Source organism: Bos indicus, chromosome 2 (genome assembly GCF_029378745.1).
Source record: "Bos indicus isolate NIAB-ARS_2022 breed Sahiwal x Tharparkar chromosome 2, NIAB-ARS_B.indTharparkar_mat_pri_1.0, whole genome shotgun sequence".
Classification (NCBI taxonomy): domain Eukaryota; kingdom Metazoa; phylum Chordata; class Mammalia; order Artiodactyla; family Bovidae; genus Bos; species Bos indicus.
The window spans coordinates 23815537-23840464 of NC_091761.1; the positions used below are offsets into that span (position 1 = coordinate 23815537).

The window sequence follows — 24928 nt, forward strand, 5'->3', positions numbered from 1 at the left end:
TGTCGTATTTACTACTGAAAAAACTCTGCTATGAGTGGACCCCCACAGTACAAACTTGCCCTGTTCATAGGTCAACTCATTTCTATACAGTAAAACACTCGGTTCAATTGCACAGTTTAACAAGCTTTGACAAATATATACACCCTGTAATCATCACCCAAATCAAGACAGAACATTTCTGTCACTACTGTGACTTCCCTCATGCCCCTTTCAAGTCAAGACCGTCCTTTCAGAGGCAATTGATCTTCTGATTTCTATCACCATAAAGGAATTTTGCCAGTTTTAGATTTTACCTAAAAGGAATCAGACAATATGCCCTCTTTAGTGTCTGGCTTCTTTTGCTCAACATAATGTCTATAAGATTCATCCATGTTGTCATGTGGAGCAGCTGTTTCTTCCTTGACCTGTGGACCACTGCATGGATATGCCCCAGTCTGCTTATCCATTCTCCTCCTGGTGGACATTTGGGTTATTTCTGGTTTGGGCATATTATGAATAAGGCTGCTGCCAATCTTGCACATGTCCTTTTTGTGTGCGTGGTTATCTTTCTATATGACTACTATCTCAAGGTGTCCCACGTGGCATTGGTAGTAAAGAATCTGCCTGCCAATACTGGAGGCACAAGAGACATGGATTCGATCCTTGGTTTGGGAAGATCCCCTGGAGTAGGAAATGGCCCTCCACTCTGTATTCTTGCCTGGAAAATTTCATGGGCAGAGGAACCTGGCGGGCTACCGTCCATGGTGTTGCAAAGAGTCAGACATGACAGAGTGACTGAGCATTACTATCTCTAAGAAAATGTGGGACATTTTTTGAAGATGAACTTGCTTTTTTTCCCAAGTGAGAGAGTTCAATTACAGTATTTAAATAAAAAGCCAAAATAGGGATACTGTTATGTCATTCTGTCTTAAAGAGACGAGGAAAATGAAGGTGACCATGGTTGGTTCGTGAGGCCCTGGTACACAGATAGCAAATAACGCACAGCCAGATTCTAGTTGTGACTCTCTGACTACAGATTCCAAGCTTTTTGTATTATGCTGCCTCCCGCAGCCACAACATAGTAAAAACAGCATCCAACGAAGTACAGTGCAGGAAGCTTATCAAATGTTCTGAATCAATGATTTTAAAGTTTAAGGTGTGCTACACAAGTAATTTCCTCTCTGCATGCACCATATGTGATAATACTTGGGTTAATCCTAACTAGTCTCAAGCAATGCAAACCCTTGAAATCACCTGGCTATTCATTTTGCAAGGAATTATCAACTAAGGTCGATACATATAGGCAATCCTGAGCTAGAAGGCGTAGTTTTCCTTTCATGCATCTAATACATGGTAACAGGAAAGTTATTAAGATCAAATTAGTGACCTTCTAACCACATTAGCAGGACAAATGCCCCTATGAATCCAGTTCCTTGAACCATAGCACACTGCTTCTGCACAGATATTATCATATAAAACTGTGTTCAGGAAAATAAAATAATACCTCAGAAGAGAAAGAGAGATCAAGGGGAAACAAAAATGGCCTGCTAATAAATTTTCCAGAAAGGCAGCTACAAACAAACTCAGTCAGAAAAATATCCCCAGAACTGAAATATTAATACCCAGCAAGTCAGATACTTCTGAGTAATTTTCAAATTCTAGTAAAAACACAAGATGGATTATGATGAATCACAGACTTTCACAAATTCTCTAGATTATTAGGTTTTCTCAAAGATCCCACTAGCCTACTTCATTTTTAAAAAATCATCTGAATCTTTCAGAAAGAACTCTTTTAGCCTAATTTACACTCTCCAGTGTAAATATCTATTTAAAAACCTGTCAGGGATGAACCATACCTATTACTCCTGCCACTATCCCTGTAGCTTAATTTTCTACGATTATCTACAAAGTATAATGCGAAAGAACTCTGAAGATCTGAAGATCTGTTATTTGTGAGCCAGCTATAGATTTTTACAGACTAAGTTGTTTCCTCCATTTCTCACCTCCTATCCCTGACACCTGTCATCGTGTGTCACCAAAACAAATACAAAGACACAGGCTTTGAAAGTCCAACTGTGAAAATCACTCACATGAGTCCGTCTTCTTGCTAGCGAGCAGCTCTTGTGAGAAAGACAAAAGACTGAACATTTTCTTGGTCTTCCCCAGAGAGTTTAACGTGACCCCTGCCTCCTCCTAAACATAACACGTTTAGTCATGTTAGTGCTGCCAAGCGCTCTCCTCAACAAAGCCTTGTGCGTCAGGACCTCTGTACAGAGGGGCACCGGCCCCCGTCATTCCATCCAGCACCTTTGCTCATTCCCAGTGTCCCCGGCTCTCCCACCAGGGCTGAGGGTGGGAGCCAACCCGCCTTCATCTCCTCCTTCATCCTCCATCCTCTCACATGTAAGGACAGGGAGTCACAGATACAAGATTCGGTCTTGAAAGTAGGACTGTAAAACCTCACCTGAAACAAGGGCGGCTTGCAAATTCAAACTCGACTTTCAGCAGACGAAGTATGCTCAGGACCAATTTACTCAGAAATCTGAATGGACTGGGGAAGTGTGGGTTGGGCACTGGGATAACTGGGCACAGGGAAGAAGTCTTGAGAAGAACATTTTCACCCTAAAGATGAATCACTGTCTCTGTAGTCCCTGAGGGTCAGGCCTTGTTTATATCTGAATTCCAGGCCGGGACCTGCAATGTGCTTAGGAAATAAATCTCAAATAAAGACATTTACATTCCAATGTTCTCCCATTCCAATGTTCTCAATGCAGCAGAATCAATATGCATTGCTCAGTATGTACACTCAAAGGCAGGATACTACCATTCCTTTAAACTCACACATCCACTGGAGATCTGTTCATGTCTCTCTACTTATTAAATAGGGACTGTTGAGACTTTTATTTTCTGCTCATTTGCAAATTAATGTTCAGAAAGGCTACTGAAAGGAAATATATACAGTGACAAAGACTGAAGAAAGCAATCAGCACAAACTGTGAAACATCAACAGTGAAGAAATGTCCCATTTTATATTAAGATGGCCATTTATTTTGAGGATTTTCAAACATGAAACGATTTAAAAACTGGCGTGTTTTCAGGGATGAAGGTGGGTTTAGCAGATGCTGCTGGAGTCCTACCAGATCCTCCCCACCCATTTCTCCCACCCTAGCCTTACCCTCAGAAGCATCCATAGGTTTCTGGACAGTTCCGGCACATACTTGCAGTTTCCCTCTTCATCTGCATTGCTCTGCTTAAGGGCAGAGTGCTGGACACCGGACAAGTTAAAGCTTGCCGGGTACATCTTCCAAAGAGGCATGACAGTAGAAGATAAATACCCTGGCTTCTACCTGACACAATTTGTTAGAGGGTTCCTGGAAGGAGTGAGCCCAGCTGCCCACAGCTGAACTCCTCATCTACACATTTTTATTGGCATTCCTCATTCCGTGTCTCAATTCCCCTACTTCCTTACAACACTTCCTGGGGTGTCCTCCATAAAAACCACTGCAGCCAAATCCTTGTCTCCAGATAGGCTTCTGGATAAACATGAGATTGGATTAGCTAAACCAATCTTGACCTGTGAGTCCCAAGTTACACTGAGACCTCTGGAGAGGTACTGGGCCAAAGCTGCATCCCCAAAGAGATTCTGTAATAGCAGCAGAGGCCAGCTTATCACTGATTACTTTGCATCAGACGCACCCGAAGAGCAATATCCCTTGCGTGTCACCTGGGAAGACCTCATTGTGTTTCCTGTAGAGGATACAGGGTCTCTGAGCCCAGTCCTACGATGTAACTAGAGGTGATGGGCTCTCAGAAAAAGAATTAACTGTGGCATGATACTGAGACGATCGGAGGGTTTCTCCCTCCTATCTGACCTAGCTCTCTCTCATCTATCACTCCACTAAATCAGTCCTTCTCCTACCTTCTAAACACTTAATGACCCACTCACCCTGAACAGTACTAATCTCCTGTGCATCCTGTATGCATGTGGATCTCCACGTGTGTGGCTGGAACACTATGCACCATGCACCGCCCCAGGCGTCTTGACTATGATGTCTCATTAATTCTTCACAACAATTAAAGGACATAATTTAAGTGCTCTACACAATGGGTGATTCAAAAGAAACGCTGAATAAAGCTATTCTTACTGATGATAGTTTTAAATACTTCTCAAAACTGTAAAGCAATCAATCAATTAAAAATAAAAAAGAACCTCTTTCCAAGGCTCAGTAGGAAAATTGATTAATTTTGATTAAGTATTAATTTTAGCCATACAGGTTCTTTTTTCAACCAGCCAATTGATAGATTTATTGACTACCTAATCATTCCAAATCACCAGGAAAATACAAAACATTTGGCAGTGCTCCCCCTCTCACCTTCTGGCCCCAATACTGGGGCTCACTTGACCCTCTCCTAGAGGATGCAATCCATTTAGCTCTTCTCTTCCTCATCAGGAGAAAGGGAGGCAATCAAAGCCAGAACTGAGAAGCGTGTCTGCATTACTGCTTTTCCCACTCTGAGCACCAGGTGCCCCATTCTAACGGAGTTCCTATTTCAGTTGGAGAAACTGGGTTTCTGTCTTTCTGCATCTGGTATCCTAATTCTTCTCAAAGTGGCAGACTGCCTTGTTGACAGCACTTCCTGGCATCCTTCCGACACCCGGCCTGTTCATCAGCCTGCCTGGCCACCCACCTCCATCACGGAGCCTGTTTCCTGCCTCCCTGTCCAGCACCCAGCCCTATCATCGCGTTAAACGGCCTGCCTCAATCCTTCACCAAGCTGACCTGTGCTTGGGTCACAAGCTGGGCTGTGCTGCTTCAATCGCTGGCTTCCTACCTCCTGACCAGCACTGCCTGCATACGCCTCTAGATGGCGCCCACCGTCATCTAGAAGAGGAGGTTCTACCCACTCCTGCCCAGCAAGGCACCAACTGAAGTCATGAACAGTGTCTTGGACTGCTGTGTTTCAGCCAGAGAGGAAAATCGCGACCCACTCCAGTGTTCTTGCCTAGAGAATCCCGTGGACAGAGGAGCCCGGTGGGCTGCCGTCCATAGGGTCGCACAGAGTCGGACACGACTGAAGCGACTTAGCAGCAGCAGCGTGTGTTTCAGCAGAATAGGTGGAGTCTGGTTATCTTCACTCATAAAAGTTGGTGTTAGGTGAGTTATCAAAGATGTCAACAATCTGGTCCGGGGCGGGGTAGAGGGGAAGGCAGGGAGCATCAGGCATAGGAAGGGTTGGGCAGAGTGAGGGTAGGAATCCCTTGGAGGCAGCAAAGGGAGAAGACGGTGCACCTTGCAGACCTAGATTCAAAACTCACTTCTGTCAGTTACTAGTTCCCGGCTTCGGGCAGAATGCTCCCAGGAGCCTCAGTATTTTTATTTGCAAAATGGTGCAATCTTTCTCACAAGATTAGTAGTAGAATTCAATATACATAATAGATAGTCCTACATGGTTCCTGGCACGCAGGTGCTCCACAAAAAAAAAAAAAAAAAGGAAAATATTATTTCTAACTTAATCTATGCATATATATACATATGGCTATCTACATTTCTAAAGCAAGTTATGTTTTTCTACTACTGAAGTAACAGAGAATCTCGTATTCATTTTGTGTTAATCTCCAATTAATGATGGCTTTTTCAATGCTTAAATTCCAAGTTTCTCTGTCCCCCAATCTGGATGTCAAGTGGTTTGAATGATCTGCAAAACACTTCAGCTCTCTGGGGGAGCATGTATTCAAAGGAACCCTTCTGACGAATCCTGCTGTAAATCAGAGAATCCTTTTGTATTGCAACTAATCACCCCTGTATTTATCTGCTTTGTATGTCTGGAAGATGGTATACTAGGTTTTCTTAAAGTAGGCATTCTCGTATGAAGCATTTTGTTTGTTTCATTACAAACATAGCTACATAGCTACAGTATGAACATAGGAATGGCGTTAAGAAACGCCATGATTATGTGTCACTGGAATTCAAGCTAATACACATGGACCTTGCAAATGATATTTATAAGCAGCCACAGAAATTCAATTTACACAAGTTAGACATTCTGATGAAATTTAAAATAAAATAGAAGGATTTTCTGTGGTAATTACATCGATTTTTGACTCTCCTGTAATTTTAAGGAGTATCAGTTATTTTATTATGTATGCATTGCATACATGCTCAGTTACTCAGTTGTGTCTGACTCTCTGCAACCCCACGGACTGTAGCTCACCAGGTTCCTCTGTCCATGAAATTTTCCAGGCAAGAATACTGGTGCAGGTTGCCATTTCCTCCTTCAGGGGATCTTACCAATGCAGGGCTTGAACCAAGTCTCCTACATCAGCAGGCAAATTCTTTACCACTGAGCCACCTAGGAAGCCCATTTTATTTTGTATATTTAACCAATTCCTTATTAATGGCTCAAGAAGAGTTAATTGTCTTACCACATATTTATTGCTTTGGATACTTGTTGGGTTCATGCCAAGGAACAAACTGGTCCTTAAAGTTTGTAGACCCTGAAATAAATTTTTACAAAGCAAATACTTTTACATATTTTAGACCTATAGGCAATACTTTCCATTAAGTTTTGTTGTGCAGGGTTTGTTTCATGAGCTTGAATTTAGTCTTGAATTTAAGGAGTGTTCCAAGTCCTTTTAGAAAATAAAAATTTAATGGAACCTAATCTCTAAATTTGTCAAGACATTAGAGTATATGTGCAGTCTAAAGGATTTACTACCAAGCAGGAAGGCAAAATACTTCTAAGACAAATGTGCTTTTCTTCCTGACAAACAGCAAAGACAAGTTCTTCCCTGGAATCAGCATTAGACACAGCTTAACAAGATCAGGCAAGCTGGCTGCAGGAAGGTTTGATGAGACGGCCCAGTATTAGCATCTGATAACCGAATCAGGGAGGCCAGCCTTGTCTCAGGGGCAGCCAGTCTGTCCTGCACCAGGGCTCTCTCTTGCCCCTGCCTACACCAAGAATTACACGGCAACAAAACTCAGCCCAGTACGCCAAGGTCCCAGGCTGGATGCTAAACAAACTCTAATCAGGTCTCAACAAAGACAGTGACCTGAGCATAGACAAATATTAAGATTACAAGCAACCACTGTGGACAAGGCACCTTTCAGGTTTTACTGGCTTGAGACATGGGTTCAGAGAATGTTTCCTGATGATAGCGATGTCTGAAAATAATGGATCAAAAGAATGTATTAAGGAATCTGGCAAAAACAGAAAGAAGGGGAAAGATAAAGCAACAACACAGAGAAACATGCCTGTCCTTCAAATTTTACAAATATGCAACACTTAAAAACATCTTTAAAACAAAAAGGGTTTAAAAAAAAAAAAACCAAACCAAAAAAACCCCACATTTTACTTTAGGGGGGAAATCAGTAAGAGATCATTTTCCAAAACTTGCCACAGAACTTTATAGATGGAGGAGAGGATGAATAAAGTGAGGACCAAGGCAAAACACAGCCCCATTCTCTGATCCCATGAAATGGCTGAACACCACTGTTAAACTTCTTGCTATTTCGAATACAATGCGCATTTCCTGCTTTTTCTATTCTAGCACTGCCCTCCTGTGGTAAAATGGCAACATTGCAACCTACAGCACTCCACTTTAGCCAATCACCTTTTCCTTAAAAATAGTAAGAAAAAAATCATGGAACCCCTGCTCTTGGTCAAGCTTCATACTGAGTGCTCTATACACATTAACTTATTTAAGATAGGAACTAGTATCTCCAATTTACACATACTCTAACTTGCTTGTGGTCACATAGTAATTAAGTGGCTCTGAGAATTTCAAAAGATTTACATGATCGTGCATTGCATTAGGTAAATATTAACATTTTAAATAAACATCTGTTACAGAAATATAGATAGGAGTTATATTAATTACTAAACCATCCTATTCCCTATTTTTCAGTATATACTTCTATTTGCTCTGCAGCCATCAGAAGTCGTTTCATGTGACTGGGGAAATGTTATACTTTTTTGGTGTAAAGATTAGTTTAACCTTCTTTATGTTTAGATTTTAAATACTTACCAAAGCAAGATTAAAATAGTTACCATACCGCTTACAAAATCTGCAGAAAAAAGCAGGACCTTGTCTCTCCTCTCCCACTCACACGAAGTGGATACTGTCTGAGATAATGAGCTTTATAAAACTATTGTTTTAAAGCTTGATATTTGTTTATAACCTGTTCTAATGCTCACTTCTAATCTGAAATCTACCTAAATATTAATGAGGAATAGTCCACCCACAGTATTATTCATTCTAATAGGAATGTAAATCTCTGGCTTTTAGCCCATTAAGTTAAATAGGCACTGGAGACAGGCAGGCTATTGAGCACATGAGTTCAGCTGTGGATATCCAAAGGCCTGCAGGTCCTGCTTAGACTTAGGTAAGAGACCAAGAGCGGGGGCAGGTCTTGCTGGAAACTGAAGGGTTCATCCTTGACAGAACCTGGGATGCCGAGTAGAAATCTACATGAGCACATGAGCTCATGGGGAAGTGGTCTGCAGGTAGGGCCCCTTGCTGGGTGTTCTCAGTTTGATGGGGTAAGACAGAGTGAGCAGGCAGGAGAATGTCTGTGAAGCTGGGAGAGATGCCTCCGACAACTGCTCAGGGACATGGGGTAGAAGTACTTCCAAGGTAGGTTTTGTTTTATGGAGCAGTGGAGTCAATATAAATGATATCAATTGATATAGTTGATAGGAAGGCATTTCCAAGGATGGTAGACTCTAAAAAGTTCACCACAGTTATAGGAACAGGATAATCCATGTATTTCCCAAAGTTCTTACCTGCACACAGCTTCACGGCTGTAACACAAGAAATGAGAGCACCATGAGACCAGTTCCTCAGGGAGGGTCTCAGGGAGGTCGGGCCACATCCCTCTCTATATCCAGAGCTTGGGGTTTTTCCCCTCCAGTCCACGCTTGAGGCCTTGGACTGGGAGAAGGCAAGGAAGCAGAATTGAGCACTGGCCTTACTGCATGAGAGCAGAGAAGCTGGTTCCAACCAATTCTCAGCAGGATTCTGTACCCTCATCTGCCGGTCCTGAGCTAGGAACGGACCCACAGGGTGAGGCTGTGGTCAGTAGACAAGGTCCTGCCTCCCCAGCTAGCAAAGACTGTTTCTAAACTGACTGGCAAGTGTTTTGCTGGGCTGACCCCAAGCAAAACTGGGAGGCGAGCCCAGTAGCTTTTCCCCTCCCCCTTCCCCTGCTTGGAAAGGGCCTGAAGTTTACCTTACTACTCACTGAACATTTGTGTTTTCATCGTTCTCCCAAATGAGGAATCAGTGGCTTTCTTTGTTATAATGCTGGCCATCAGTGTGATCCAAGGGGGTGCAGAAAGATCCACCACCCTGTGACCACCACGCATCCTGGCAGTATCCGGGAGCATGCGCCCTTTGTATCTGTAGCCCCTCCCCTACGCCCAGGTAGCTGGATGCACTGCACGTGTGATTAATGTTAAGTGAGGTACCAGCAGAGCACTGGATTGGGCAAGGAAGTCAGGTGATTTCCAGCGCTACGGGTTACTACTGTGTCATCCTGGGTGGGCAACTCACTCACCTGTGTCTTAGCAAGATGCAGCACAGCTGGGTCAACCTAACAGGGCAGCTCAAATGAAAGAGGGCAAGTGAAATGCTTTGCAAAGGATGAGATTTAATACTACTCTGCTCAGAGGGTATCGCCAATGAGACATAAGTATGACCCTCCATGTGGGGTCCAAAAAATTCAAGGAGGATCTGTCAAACCAATCATACGGAGAGTGAGAAGTATGTTTTCTTACCCTAGGGAGCAAAAAAGTTTAATATAAAGGGTGATGGGGAGAAAAAGTAATATATTGAGACAGGCAGGAAGGTAATATGAATTTATGAGCCAAAGATAATATATTTCTGCTCTGTGTGTTCTTGAAAGTTATATCTTCGTATCATGTAGAAGAAAAAGAGTGATTTTTTTTTCAGAAAAATTCAATGAATAATACCTAATAAATGTATAATATGAAAATACTGTACCAGAATCTGTGATGCGTTTTCTTCCATGTTCCTTATTTCAAGCAGTGGCATCACCACCCACCTCTTCATCCAAGTCAGGCTCCTCCCTTTCTCTCAATCCCCCCCCCCATCCCATCAACACCAATTATACCCGTTTCACCTCTACTTTGTATATACCACACCTAAATCTCCCTCCCTGATCACCCCTACTTCTCAATCCCACCTTCCAACTTAGAAACCCTTTAAAGGGATGGGCCATGCTCATTTCACTGTTTGTCTTTGGGTCTAAAGCAGGTGTTCCCCAACAGTAGGCCTTGGTGGGTAGAGGGGCAGGGGGGTGGGAGTGCAAACACTTGAAAGGAGGAGCTTGGAGGTGAGGCATGGAGCTCTGAGCTGGAATCCGAAATGCAGGACGGTGGCTGCAGGAGCTTCAGGGGAAAAGCTGCTCCTCCCCACATCATTCCTAAATGGCTCAGCCATCACTCCATCCCTTCCCTCTCACATCCTCTGGATGGCACCTGTACAAGCACAATGGTCGAGAACTTGAGTCCTAGAATCACAACAACCTAATGGAAGAAAAGCTACGACAAACCTAGACAGCATATTTAAAAGGAGAAACATTACTTTGCCGACAAAGGTCAATATAGTCAAAGCTATGGTTTTTCCAGTAGTCATGAGAGTTGGACTATAAAGCTGAGCACTGAAGAACTGATGCTTTTGAACTGTGGTGTTGGAGAAGACTCTTGAGAGCCCCTTGGACTGCAAGGAGACCCAACCAGTCCATCCTAAAGGAGATCAGTCCTGAATATTCATTGGAAGGACTGATGCTGAAGCTGAAATTCCAATACTTTGGCCAGCTGATGCAAAGAACAGACTCATAGGAAAAGACCCTGATGCTGGGAAAAATTGATGTCAGGAGGAGAAGGGGACGACAGAGGATGAGATGGTTGGACGGCATCACCGACTTGATGGACATGAATTTGAGCATGCTCTGGGAGTTGGTGATGAATAGGAAAGCCTGGCGTGCTGCAGTCCATGGGGTTGCAAAGAGTCAGACATGAGTGAGCAACTGAACTAAACTGAATGGCTGTGTGCCCTGGGGCAAGTTATTGAGCATCTGTGAAATGAGACTAATCATAGTACTGAATGGGGGAGGGCAATGTAGGGTGTAGCCAGTGAAATAAAGCTTGTAAAGTGCTTTGCATAAAGCCGCTCATAGTGAGCGCTCTGCCACCATTAGCCATTCCAGCCCTCATCTCACCATTCTGGCTCAGCTAAAACCCCACTGAGGAGCCGAAACTCAGAGCTTAAGTTTGGAAGTTTATCTCCACCATCTCCTCTGACTCCTGACTCTCAGATGAGAAGAGAGGCATGCAGGGCAGGGTGAGACTTGAGGCAAGTAAGTGGAGGGCAGGCTAGCAAGAAACGCTGCTCTATCCACTTTTAAAGATTTGAGTCTTTGCTTAATTCTATTTCTTTAATTCTATTAATTAAGGAATTCAAGGAATTAAATAGAATTCACTTCTATTTCCTTAATTCTCTCTTAGTCTCTTTAAATTTTTCTTCTTTTTCGGCCCCCACCCACCTTTCATTTGTGTATGAGAAGCAAGAAGAATGTGAAATTGGGAGTGTGTCTGATAGAAATTCAAATCTTAATTTAGCCATGTACATTTGTGTGGCCCTGCGGCTTCCCTGGTGACTTAGAGGGTAAAGTGTCTTCCTGCAATGCAGGAGACCCGGGTTCATCCCTGGGTCGGGAAGATCCCCTGGAGAAGGAAATGGCAACCCACTCCAGTACTCTTGCCTGGAAAATCCCATGGACAGAGGAGCCTTGTAGGGTACAGTCCATGGGGTCACAAAGAGTTGGACACAACTGAGCGACCACACGTTTGGGAATGTTATACCTAAGGTCACTGAGCCTTGTTTTCAAGCTCCTGTAAAACAGGGCATAAAAGATGAAGTCAATGAGTACCCAGGGGACCCCAGCACAGTGTGGCATATGAAGGCAATGGGCAGTGCCGGTGCTGGTCTCTGGGAATTCCAGGTCTTTTCTGGCTTCTCCTCCCATGGCCCATTGCCCAAACCCATTTTGCCCCCCACGATAGGGGCATATGATAATTAATTTTATGTGTCAACTTAGCTAGACTATGGTATCCAGTTGTTTAGTCAAATAGCCTAGATTCTGAGGTAAAAGTATTTTTTAGGTGTGATTAACATTTCCTTGGAAGGAAAGTTATGACCAACCTAGATAGCATATTCAAAAGCACAGACGTTACTTTGCCAACAAAGGTCTGTCTAGTCAAGACTGTGGTTTTTCCTGTGGTCATGTATGGATGTGAGAGTTGGACCGTGAAGAAGGCTGAGCGCCGAAGAGTTGATGCTTTTGAACTGTGGTGTTGGAGAAGACTCTTGAGAGTCCCTTGGACTGCAAGGAGATCCAACCAGTCCATTCTGAAAGAGATCAGCCCTGGGATTTCTTTGGAAGGAATGATGCTAAAGCTGAAACTCCAGTACTTTGGCCACCTCATGTGAAGAGCTGACTCATTGGAAAAGACTCTGATGCTGGGAGGGATTGGGGGCAGGAGGAGAAGGGGACGCCAGAGGATGAGATGGCTGGATGGCATCACTGACTCGATGGACGTGGGTTTGGGTGAACTCTGGGAGTTGGTGATGGACAGGGAGGCTTGGTGTGCTGCGATTCATGGGGTTGCAAAGAGTTGGACATGACTGAGCGACTGAACTGAACTGAACTGAACATTTACAAGCAGCACTTTAAAACAGATTACTCTCCATAACATGGGTGGGCCTCACCCAATCAGTTGAAGGTCTTAAAAGCCAATGTCTCCCTTGAGGTTTCCCAAAGATGGAATTCTGCTTCCAGAATGCAACATAGAAATTCTCTCTGAATTTCCAACTTTAAGATTAAAGTCTGTAAAGTCTGCATCATCTGCTTTCACCTGAATTTCAGCCTGCCAGCTTGCCCTGAGGATTTCCAACATGGCAGTGCCCACAATCACATAAGCCAATTTCTTAAAGGAAATGTCTACCATCTATATATCTATCTATCACCTGTTGACACTGGTTATCTGGAGAACCCTGACTTATACAGGGTACCACTCTGACTGGCTAACCCACTGCCTTGATTTGGCCACATCACTACTGGGAAGAGACCCAGGGTCCATTACAAGGCCAGAGCAGATAGCAATGACCTTTTTGTTTTTGTCTTTTGAGTCACTTGCCATGAGAGAAGTGTCAGCCATCTCACTCATTCTCCTTAGCTCCTTCCTCTCATGTGGTTGGAATTCTATCTTGTCCATCAGAGCTAGCTGGAAGGCTGGTCTTCTGTCTATTTCTCTGGAAGTTTGGAGGCTATAGAGGTCAATGTGTCTTCTCTTCCTTATTTCTTGGGGACTCTACAAATCAATTCAGAAAACTCTGGCTGGGACTGTGGTTGGATTCTGTGAAGTACACAGAAGAAGAAGCGATAAGCCAGCTTTGGTATAAAGCTAATATGAGAATATGAGAAGACTAAGCCCAGCTTCATGCCAAACAGAAGAGAAAAAAGTGGAACCAGTGACAGATTTTATTTTCTTGGGCTCCAAAATCACTGCAGACAGTGATTGAAGCCACAAAATTTAAAGACTATTGCTCCTTAGAAGAAAATCTATGACAAACCTTAGACAGAATATTAAAAAGCAAAGATATCACTTTGCTGACAAAGGTTTGTGTAGTCAAAGCTATGGTTTTTTTCAGTAGTCATGTACAGATGTGAGACTTGGACCATAAAGAAGGCTGAATGCCAAAGAACTGATGCTACCAAATTGTGATGCTAGAGAAGGTTCTTAAGAGTCCCTTGGACTACAGATCAAACTGGGATCAAACCAGTCAGTCCTAAAGGAAATCAACCCTGAATATTCATTGGAAGGACTGATGCTGAAGCTCCAATTCTTTGCCCACCTGATGCAACTCACTGGAAAAGACCCTGATGCTGGGAAAAATTGAAGGCAAAAGGAGAAGTGAGCGACAGAGGATGAGATAATTAGATAGCATCACCAACTCAATGGACGTGAGTTTGAGCAAACTCTGGGAGATAATGAAGAACAAGGAAGCCTGGTGTGCTGCAGTCCATGGGCTCACAAAGAGTTGGACACAACTTAGTGACCGAACAACAACAAAGCTCAACTTAGGAAAGTTCTCTTCATTGGGGCTGAGGTCAAAGCCATAGCTAGAATCTAAAGTTAAAGTTTACTAATTTTTTTTTAAATCCACAACTGTTGCTCAGCTATTCTTGGGGAGCACCCCACACTGAGAAATAACTGGTCAAGGGCAATACTCTGGCAGCCCCTGGCCAAATACTATATTAATACCATCAAAATCTCATGCCAGCTTAGCATCTGAGGTGTCAGCACATTGCTGCTGCTGATCTTTATCTTCCCTTAAGAACACTTCCTCTGCCTTTTCAAATTCTTTCCTCATCTTTCTTCCCTGCTTTTCTTCCCTTCTCACTTTTCTCCTTCCTAATCTTCATCTTCCTTCCTTTTCCTCTTTCCTCACCTTTCTTTATTCAGCTTTTCTGAATCACCTTCATTACTCATTAACAACCAGACAGAGGAGGAAGGAAGATCATCCTTTTCTAGGCCCTGTCCCCTCCGCACATCCATGCAGGTAAGAGCAGGTGAAGGTTAGCGTCAGAAGCAACTCTGAGCAAAAAGGTCTGGAGGGGACCCACCTGGACAGCAGTCTGCAGGCAGAAGGTATGTGGAGGTACAGGGCATGAGAAGATCTGAAAGGATGAGAAACAGCCAAGAGAGAGGGAATTGCTTCATCATATTTCTTCTGAGTCAAACAGTACAGAGTGCTGGCTAAGAGCATATGTTCAAATGCCTAACTGCTTATTCATCTTGGTCCCCCTAATTTCTAGATATGTTAGTTGAAACTAGTTAGTTCGCCACACAAAGACTTGGTTTCCTCATTTGTAAAATGAAACAGTAATGTGACCCACCTCACAGGGTTAAAGGAGCAAGTAAATACAGTTAAGTGCTTGAACACTGCCTGCTGCTGCTGCTGCTAAGTCACCTCAGTCGTGTCCGACTCTGTGCAACCCCATAGACGGCAGCCCACCAGGCTTCCCGTCCCTGGGATTCTCCAGGCAAGAACACTGGAGTGGGTTGCCATTTGCTTCTCCAATGCATGAAAGTGAAAAGTGAAAATGAAGGCGCTCAGTCGTGTCCGCCTCAGTGATCCCATGGACTGCAGCCCACAGGGCTCCTCCATCCATGGGATTTTCCAGGCAAGAGTACTGGAGTAGGTTGCCATTGCCTTCTCTGAGAACATTGCCTAGCACATAACAAATATCCAAGAACTGCTAGCTGTTCTCAGTCCCACTGGAAAACTGAGGCAACTTATAAGAATAAAAACTCACCTCCCTCTTTGGGCCACTCTGAAATTCAAGAGGGAACTGGCCCTGCAAGAGAGGGCAGGAGGACAGTACCATCGAGGCCAGCAGGCACAGATTCCAGGCAGTTCCTCATGGAACTTTTGATGCACGGATGCACTGCAAAGGTATACTCTCAGGTGAGGAGGACTTGGGTACTGGCCTGAGACCCTAACCCTCCATGACAATGGGCAGAACACAGGCTACTGTACTCCAAACTCCAAATGTCCACTAACCAACAATCCACTTGTTAGATGGTAACTGCCCACAACTCCAATATACACACAAATTCCTACAAAGTTAAACCTCAAATGGAGTATGTCATAGATGTTTCTCACAGTTGAAGTGTGCCACATGTGGAAAAGGCTTAGAAGCACTATCTTAAACATGGTATTTGGCTGGAGATTATTTGTCCCTTTAATTCCTTGACCTTTCTTGATATTTCTTTCCAATTTTGTACTTAGCCGATTCTCTTCCTTCAGTTTTTATCTGAATTCTGATACATGTGAATATAAGACTCAGAACATTTTCATACTGAAGCTGGACGGCAGCCTCTAGAGGGGTGTCCTTTTGAGACCAGAGGTTCTTGGCTCTACATAGGAAGGTTCTGTACATATAGGCCATGTGGAATAATGATGGCAAAAGGGTCACTGCAGATGTGAAAGGAGAATCTAGGACCCATTTCAAACTCACAAATATGATGGAGGAGGCAGCAAGAATATGAGTTTTATCTACTAGGACACCATGCTCCTCAGAGGTGACTAATGAAGATAAAGTAAGCCCATGTTTCTTGGCCCTCCACATTCAACGAGATGTAATTTGTCTTAAATAGTGAGCGGTATTCGGGAGACTGCCTTGACCACGTTTCCCGCATTGCTGGAGCTCACGAAAGGCTGATAAGAGGGGCTTCCCTGGTGACTCAGTGGTAAAGAGTCTGCCTGCCAATGAAGTAGACACAAGTTTAATCCCTGATCCGGAAAGACCCCTCACGCCACAGGGCAATGAAGCCCATGGCATGCATCACGGATATTGAGCCTGTGCGCTGGAGCCCAGCAACCGCAACTACTGAGCCCATGTGCCCTGGAGCCTATGCTCTGCAGCAGGAGAAGCCACTGCCATGAGAAGCCTGAAACCACAGCAGAGAGCAGCCCCTGCTCGCCCCAACTAGAGACAAGCCCACGCTGCAACGAAGACCCAGCACAGCCAAAAATAAATAAAAAATTTTTGAAGCTGACAAGGGGGTCACTTTTAGGACAGAGAAAAGTCAGGAAACCAGATTCAGGAGGATCTAAGGAGGAACCTCGGAAGACTTGCTTCTCTTTCCCCTTTGCTCACGTTTCACCTCGCACGATGGCAGTTTCCCACTGCTGCGGACTTGTTTGCATTTTTCTAACAGACAGCAGGCTCCTGGAGGGCATTCTGCATTTCATATTTCCACACCTGGCACCATACTTAAATCGTGGAAAACACTCACTATGTATGTTTCTTGAGAATTCAACACATACCTATGGAACTCTGAACTACGGGAAAGATAAATGGGTTTGAAAATGTAATTTTGATAGCATTCAAGACAGAGGGATAATGTATCATTAAAAATAACAATACTAAATCTTACTTTAAGAAAATAAAAAGAATATGGTATCTTACCTGGTGACTGCTGGTCTCAGAAACTTTAACATCCAAAGACCCTGCCAGGACAGCATACCAGTTGGTTCCAATATCACCTTGGCGAAATACTGGAAAAGAAACAGGCAGGTAAGCAGGCCAAATGTAAGTTGGTTTTACCACGTAATCTGATAATTTCTCACTGACTCTTCTGAGCCTAACTTGGACCTAGATGAGATTCCTCTATGTATTCCCACCAGAGCATACCATAATTTTCTTTCCCTCTTCTATCAACAAAGCAATATCCTATTTATTTAACATTCCATGAAGCAGAACTCTATTAAACAGAACTCTTTTATATTTATACAGTAGCAATAAGGGATGTTAATCCTAAAGGCTATAAGATTCTTTGAATGTAAGAAGAATTGTCTGGTATTCTCTGTAATTTGTCTTAAGTGCACTTCATTGTGTTGTGATACTTGGAAAATCATTACTCTAGATGGGGTATGTGTTTAAAAAACTATGTGACTCAACAAAACCAGATCACCACCCTCAATTTCACAAATCTATTTATATTAAAAAACAACATGTTTTCCAGAATAGAATGTCTCATTTCAAGCTAACCAATGACTGATTAAGAAAAATAAAATCGGTTAAAAAAGTTTTAACTACCATATTGTCATTGTCCACTTGCTAGTTTCTTGTATAAATTCACTGCTTTTAGGCATCAAGAGTTACCTCTTTGGAAATGATTCTCATCAGAAATTTCTGAACTCAGTTTTGCTTTACTTTTGTTATCTCAGAGACAAAGCATTTAGTTATTTAGTGAGAATCTTAGTTCCCATGTCCTAGTTAAGACCAACAGTTTGGAAAGTCATTTTGAAACACTGGTTCAAAAATCTCATGCAAACCCAACTATCCTTTTAAATATTCTAGCTAAATAACTAGATGGAATGATTTGATATTTTAAAATTCTTTTCACAGAATCCTACTTCAGAAGTCAAGTGGCTCAATGAAAAATCACATGACAACTCAGTGGGAAAGTTGAGTTCTGGCAAGGCTAGGGCTCACTGCATAAGAGGAAGCTTCTGGGAGCCATAATTAATGATGACAAGCTGTTCTAAACTCTCTGACTAAAGCATGCTGGGGAAAGGCAAGGACAACAATGGTGTCCCACCAGGTGCGATGACAAGCTTAAGATGGGGGACTGATGAGTTTATAGCTGGCCTCGCCAGTGACTCTGCTATTCCTAGCCTTTGTAAGTGACTTATTTTAGATTTAGGGCTTTGCCTTCCATGAACTTCTTGGCCCCCAGAGACATTATCACTTGCCAATCAAATTCACATTACACATCATAGAAGACTCATTTTGAAAATGGCTGTAAGAAATAGAAGACAGAGTCTTATCTCTTAAAAAAATAATGTTCCCACCAAGTAAGAATAAAAAATATTGGTTTGAAAACAATATGTACGGATGATTTTTTAAACAGAAGTGTGACTGTGCTTTGTGTGCACATAGGCAGATATCTTGAAGGATGCACACAAAACATAAACCGCAATCTCTGGATTTGGGGATTGTAGGTGATATTCGTTTTGTCTTCTAAATTTTCTACAATGCTCTTGTGACAAACCCTGCTAGTTCCCCACTTGAAATCATGCCCCGAACAGGGATTATATACAAGTTCCCACTCTCCTCCACAAGGCCAAATACTCAGAGCATATGAGTTTCTTCCCTAGCTCCACCGGGGTAACCATGATTGGTCTAAATCAATCATGTGGTCCCATACTCTGTGCCAGTGATTGGTTTAATCAGAGGCACATGATGCAGTTCTCCTCATTGAAACAATACAGAAAGTCTCCTGGGGGACTTCTGAAAAAGAGGTAAGAAATGGTCCTTCAGCAGGAATGTTTTGTATCAGCATGCAGTGCCTCCAACGGCTGCAGCTAGTTGCCTCAGAACCACTTGGGACAAATCTGAGTACAAAAGCCGACACCTCAAGCTGAACAGCAAAAACAAATAAACCAACAAAAATATGAGAGAAACTTGAGACCTTAATAACGTCATTGAGCCACTTAATCAGTCCTGAAGCCATCCTACCTCAGGACTGCTTATACGTGGATAACTGATGTTCCCTCCTTATAGGAAACATAGTCAAACCAGTTGGATGGGAGTTTTCTGTTACCGAAGTATAAAGCATCCCAACAGATGGTAATAGCATTACTTTTTTAATGAAAATGTACTTGTATATTTTTTAAATGCAGCTGTCAACCTATCATTTTACTCCCCCCACCCCTTAGTCACATCTGGAATAGATGTTATCAGTGAGGTTAATTCAAAACATTACTATTGTAAACCAGCTGTGCTTTAATTTTTAAAATGACTATTATCATTATTTGAGACCTTTTATCTTATTTAACATCCTTTTGCTGTTGCTGTTTAGTTATTAAGTCGTGTCCCACTCTTTATGACCCCATAGACTATAGCACACCAGGCTCCTCTGTCCATGGGATTCTCCAGGCAAGAATACTGGAGGGGGTTGCCATTTCCTTCTCCAGGGGGTCTTCCCAACCCAGGGACTGAACCTAAGACTCCTGTGTCTCCTGCATTGGCAGGAGGATTCTTTACCACTGAGCCACAAGGGAAGCCCATTTAATATCCTATTGGCTCCCATATTTCTAGGGTTACAGAAAATAATTGTATATTAGAACTTCCAAGGATCTTGCTGAATATATAAATCCTTCCGGCTCCATCTGAAAAGGAGGCTGCCCTGGAAGAACCATTTACATGCTATGGACAAAGGAGTTAAGGAAATGCTGGTGTAGAACTGAATAAACAAGGAGAGAGAAATGTCAACCTCATACCTTTGATTGAGCTCAACTGTTTGGCACAAAGATACCCCATTTGCTATCCATCCCCACAGCATAACCACAGATGATCACAAACTTATATATGAAAACACATCACTGGAGTTGCATTTCTTACATGTTATTCCTTTTTCCAGATTCTCATAATAACCACATAAACAAATCTGATGAAGGAGATTTGGGTGAAATTTCTCAAAAGCTTTAACTTCTTTCAGCCGTGTGAAGATTATATCCACATCTTCACTGGATCGTTCCAGTGGTCTATAAAGGGGAGAAAAGGCACAAAGCTGTATCAGAAAGAACTTACTTGAGTCCACATGCATTATTATTCTAAATACAAACAAAGTAATGGAAATATACGAATTGCAAGTATTTTACTGCAAATATTGATTCCTCTACAACCATTATAAATATTTCCAGGCCTAGAGTCTGTCATATAGAGTGAAATAAGTCAGAAAGAGAAAAACAAATATATATTAACATATATATGTGGGATCTAGAAAAATAGTACAGATGAACCTATTTGGAAGACAGGAATAGAGACAGAGATGTAGTGAGCAGACTTGTGGACACAGAAGGGGAGGATGAACTGGGAAACAGATTGACATATGTGCAAGCCATGTATAAAACAGAGAGCTAGTGGGAACGTGCTGTATAGCACAGGAAGCTCAGCTTGGTGCTCTGACCCAGACAGATGAGATGGGTGGCAGGGTTGACTGAGGCCCAAGAGGGAGGGCACAGATGTATACACACAGCTGATTCACTTTGCTGCACAGCAGAAACTAACACAACACTGTAAAACCCCAATAAAAAAAAGAAAATATTTCCAGACCTTTGTCTACTACTCACCCTAAACGACTGCAGGTGAAAAGTCACAATGACTGCAGATGGTATGATATAGTGACTTATAATAAAAAACACAAAATTGTAAGAAATTGTTCCCTGTTCCTTGCACAGAGCTAAAACTCTTGCTATTTCATATATAAGCATCACAGGTGTATCTTTGGCTATATTTGGCCTTTTGTCCTCAGATGCTGAAATGCTTAACAGTCATAAAGGTGAAATGGGTGTCAAGCTCCTTTCCATCACAACTTAGTTTATATTAACAAAGTGACTTTTGGAAAACTCCTAGGTAACCTAAGGATGGGGACTGGTTGCCTGGAGAACCAGTCATGTGACTTAGAGGGTTGGAAATTTCAGCAGCACTGTGGGGGCGGGAGGTTGAGTTCAGTCACCAATGACCAATCAGTTTCATCAATCACGCCTAAGTACTGAACCCTCCATAAAAACCCCTCAACAGTGGGACTGAGGTTGGTGAACACTTGGAAATGTGGGGAGTGGCACCAGGAGAGGGCATGACCTCTCTGTGCCCCTTCTCATACTTTGCCTGTGCTTCTCTTCTACCTGGCTGCTCCTGAACTATATACCCTTTTATAAGAAGTCTAGTAAGTAAGTGTTTTCCTGAGTTCTGTGAACAGCTCTATCAAGTTCATCACACAAAGAGGGGCTCGTGGGAATCTCCAGTTTACAGCTGGTCAGTCAGAAGTACAACCGTAAGAGCAAAGACAAATTGCAAACTGCAGAGGTGGGACTGTCTACAGGTGAGTGTGAGTGAAAGTTGCTCAGCTGTGTCCGACTCTTTGCGACCCCATGGACTATATAGTCCATGGAATTCTCCAGGCAAGAATGCTGGGTTGGGTAGCCTTTCCCTTCTCCAGGGGATCTTCCCAACCCAGGGATGGAACTCAGGTTTCCCACATTGCGGGCAGATTCTTTACCAGCTGAGCCACCAGGAAAGCCCTTTATTATCTCCTGAGTCACTGTTTTCCTGCTTTTTCCTCTTCTTGTGGTTCTTCAGCTCTACAAGATGAATTTCACTGTCCATTATTAAAAACTTTCTAAATCAGACAGCAAGGTCAGACAGAGGTTAATTCCTCTAAAGTTAAAAAGACACAAACCAAAAACATTTTCAACAAAATAAAATTCTTTTGAGTACTACATAAATTATAATGGCAAATAATGCCTATTGGCAGTACCACAAAAGAACATTTTATTAGAATATGTTTATGATCTTGAAAGGAGTGGTTTTAATACTTATAACTTTTTACCATATCTACCTTTCAAATTAATGGCATTCAAATAAACAAGACTTAACTTTGCAATATGAGTTATCAAAATCTGGAGACATAAGAGACCTGGGTTTGATCCCTGGGTCAGGAAGATCCCCTGGAGGAGGGCATGGCGACCTATTCCAGTATTCTTGCCTGGAGAATCCTCATGGACAGAGGAGCCTGGCAGGCGGTGGTCCATACAGTTGCACAGAGTCAGACATGACTGAAGCAACTTAGCATGTGAAATTTTAAATGACTCTCTGCCAAACACATGCTTTCATGAGTGCACATTCATTTTAATTATCCATTCACTAAGCTATATTGCTTTCCTACTTATATAAGATATCTTCCCCTGGAATAACAGAGATGAACAAGAAGCCAACCCTACCCACAAGGAGCTCATACTCCAGTGGGGAAGGGCGCTCCAAAACCAGAATTAGAACACTGTATGGTAAGCATGGGAACATGGTGCCCACAAGGTTCTGGGCTGGACCTTCTTTTACTACAAAGAATACAAACATGGAAAACACCAAAGTCAGGTATATGAGGGAGAGCAAAGGTTCTGGATTCCACCTGCTGGCCACACTCATTATGCAATGTGAAATTTTAATATGGTTTTAAATCTTAATGCAGTCAATTTGGGATCATCTAGGGTGGATACAACTGAAGCGACTTAGCAGCAGCAGCAGCAGCAGCAGGGACCAATGAACCAGTTTCTGGATTAGTCAGATCATAAGATAATAACACATAGGCATCTTCATGGGAAAATGTACAATAACCTTAAAATCAGCAAAACATCTCCTCTCAGATGACTTCTGTTGTTTGACTATATGATAATAGACATTTGTGAATCCTCTGCCTCGAGGAGGGCCCCCCTCTTCACCAATCTGCTAAGTAAGCACACCCCCACCCTGGGCTACATCCCATAGAAGCTCAGGGGGACCTTCCAGGACAGGGGGTGCCAACACCCAGCAGTCAGACCTGGGGCAGGGGTGCAGGAAGTAGATGAAGAGGGAAAGGAAAGGGCGGAGGGGAAGGCAAGGCTGCTCTCTGCCAAGGTGCCTTCCCAGAGTCGTGAACAGAAGGCTCGTCCAAGAAACGGACAATAACAGGCTGTAATAGGACCGTCATCTCGTGGGAACGTATGGAATGCTTAATAACTACTTCCTTTATATTTTTTCTAAATTTCCAGATGCCTTCTGAAGATCAAATAAACGTATTTCAGAACATTGGGGATAAAGCTAAATGAATACATTTGCATTAAAATGACTTTGCAGTTTGTTTTGATTTCTTTGTGCTTTAACAGTAACTTAGGGTTATAAAGAGCTTGTCCCCATTCCTACTGAACTGTTGAGTCCGAGATAATACATGGAGCTTTATATAAAGGGCTACAGAAGCTATTCTTATTATGAGTACCTTCAGATTCATTGTCATCATTGCCACAAAGACCTTTTAAAAGAATGAATAAGGTGCTTAAAAACATATACTGAAATTCTCCTGTGTTTTTGGAAGGGTTTATAGATAGGTGTGCATGGATATTTTTCTCTATTATAACAACAGTAAAATCTCAAACAAATGTACTTGATAACATCAGCCTTTCACTACTGACTCCTTAAAGGGCTTTGAAATATTCATCATCACAGCCTTGTTAGATGAAGCAAGTATTATGAAATCTATTTTTCCAGCAAAAACATTATAACAGAGACTAGGTAAGTATTAGTATACTAAAAGCATGTGTTTATAGAGCCAGTGATGACATGGATATTTCAAAAGTCTTTGAAACTCAAGATGTTTACCACTTATCATGTTAGCATTTTAATTATATGATTATTAACCACTTAGAAAGTGAAATGTTGACTCTTTACTAATTACAAGTTTTCCCAACAACATCAACAAAATTCAGAAAGAAGGTGTTGAAACACATTCATTTGATCTGCAAACATTTACTGAGTGTCTGTACAAGAGAAGAAAGGACTCGGTGACACAAAGAGCATGGCTCCTGCATGGAGGAAGTTCAAGCTGAGTTAGCGGGAGTTGTACATGTCCAGCAATTATCAAGGTGATATCTGGTAAGAAGGGCAATTAACATAGGAAAGAAGGAAATATGAATTCAGAAGAACAGGTATCACTGGTGAATGCAAATTCTACAAAGACTTCCTGAAGGCACAGCTGCAAACTCTTCCTAGAGTCAGTTCTTCCCTGTTTCTCTTTTAATTTCTATTGTACCACCATTGTTCCATCATTTATTCCTAAAAATGTGGTGAGTCACTAGGGCTCCTCTCCCTAGAGACCCGCTCTACCGACTCTGCTGTCTGTGAATGTCTTGCCCACCAGCCCCCTACCACACACACACACACACACACACAGATAATATATACAGATACAGATATGTATACACACAGATATACATATGTACAAACACATACACACAAGCACACACATACACAATGATAAAGATTCTTTGTTGACCAAACTGGAGTTGGACTCCTGAATCTTTTCCTAGACCCATCTGTGTACTTCTTTGTAAAAGGCAGTTTTAGCAAGAACCTTGCTTAAAAAGTCAGTTTAACCAGAGCCCTCTGTTCTTGATATCTGACCACCCTCCATATCTGATTGGGTTTCACATCCTCCACCATCCCCCAGATGATACCTAACCACCCTTGTCTTCAGTAAAAATCCAGTCAGGTCACTTTACCCAGAATCTCTCTTACCCTTGATGTTTTCTCTTGGTAATTTTCCATCCACTGACCAGCTCCCTAACACACACACACCTTGCTCCTTGACTATAAGTTCCCACTTGTCCACGCTGCATTCAGAGTTGAACCCAATCCCTCTGCCCCACTGTAAAATCCTATGGCAGGGGTCCTCATAGCTACCACAACAGTCCTAAATAAACTCTGCTTACTGCCTTTAATAAGCGTCGGTGAACACCTTTTTCATTAACAACACA

The 24928-nt window shown here is 42.6% G+C and overlaps 1 protein-coding gene across 2 annotated transcripts in view; it reads right to left on the minus strand.

Annotated features, from left to right (window-relative positions):
* Positions 1 to 24928, minus strand: part of RAPGEF4 (Rap guanine nucleotide exchange factor 4) — a 333429-nt gene that overhangs the window by 251408 nt on the left and 57093 nt on the right. For both annotated transcript variants that reach the window (XM_070803236.1, XM_019970793.2), the window contains exons 2-3: positions 19986 to 20128; positions 17046 to 17134 (exon numbers count right to left, since the gene is read on the minus strand). In XM_070803236.1, coding sequence (XP_070659337.1) covers positions 17046 to 17134; positions 19986 to 20128 — 232 coding nt within the window. The remainder of the gene's footprint in view (positions 1 to 17045; positions 17135 to 19985; positions 20129 to 24928) is intronic.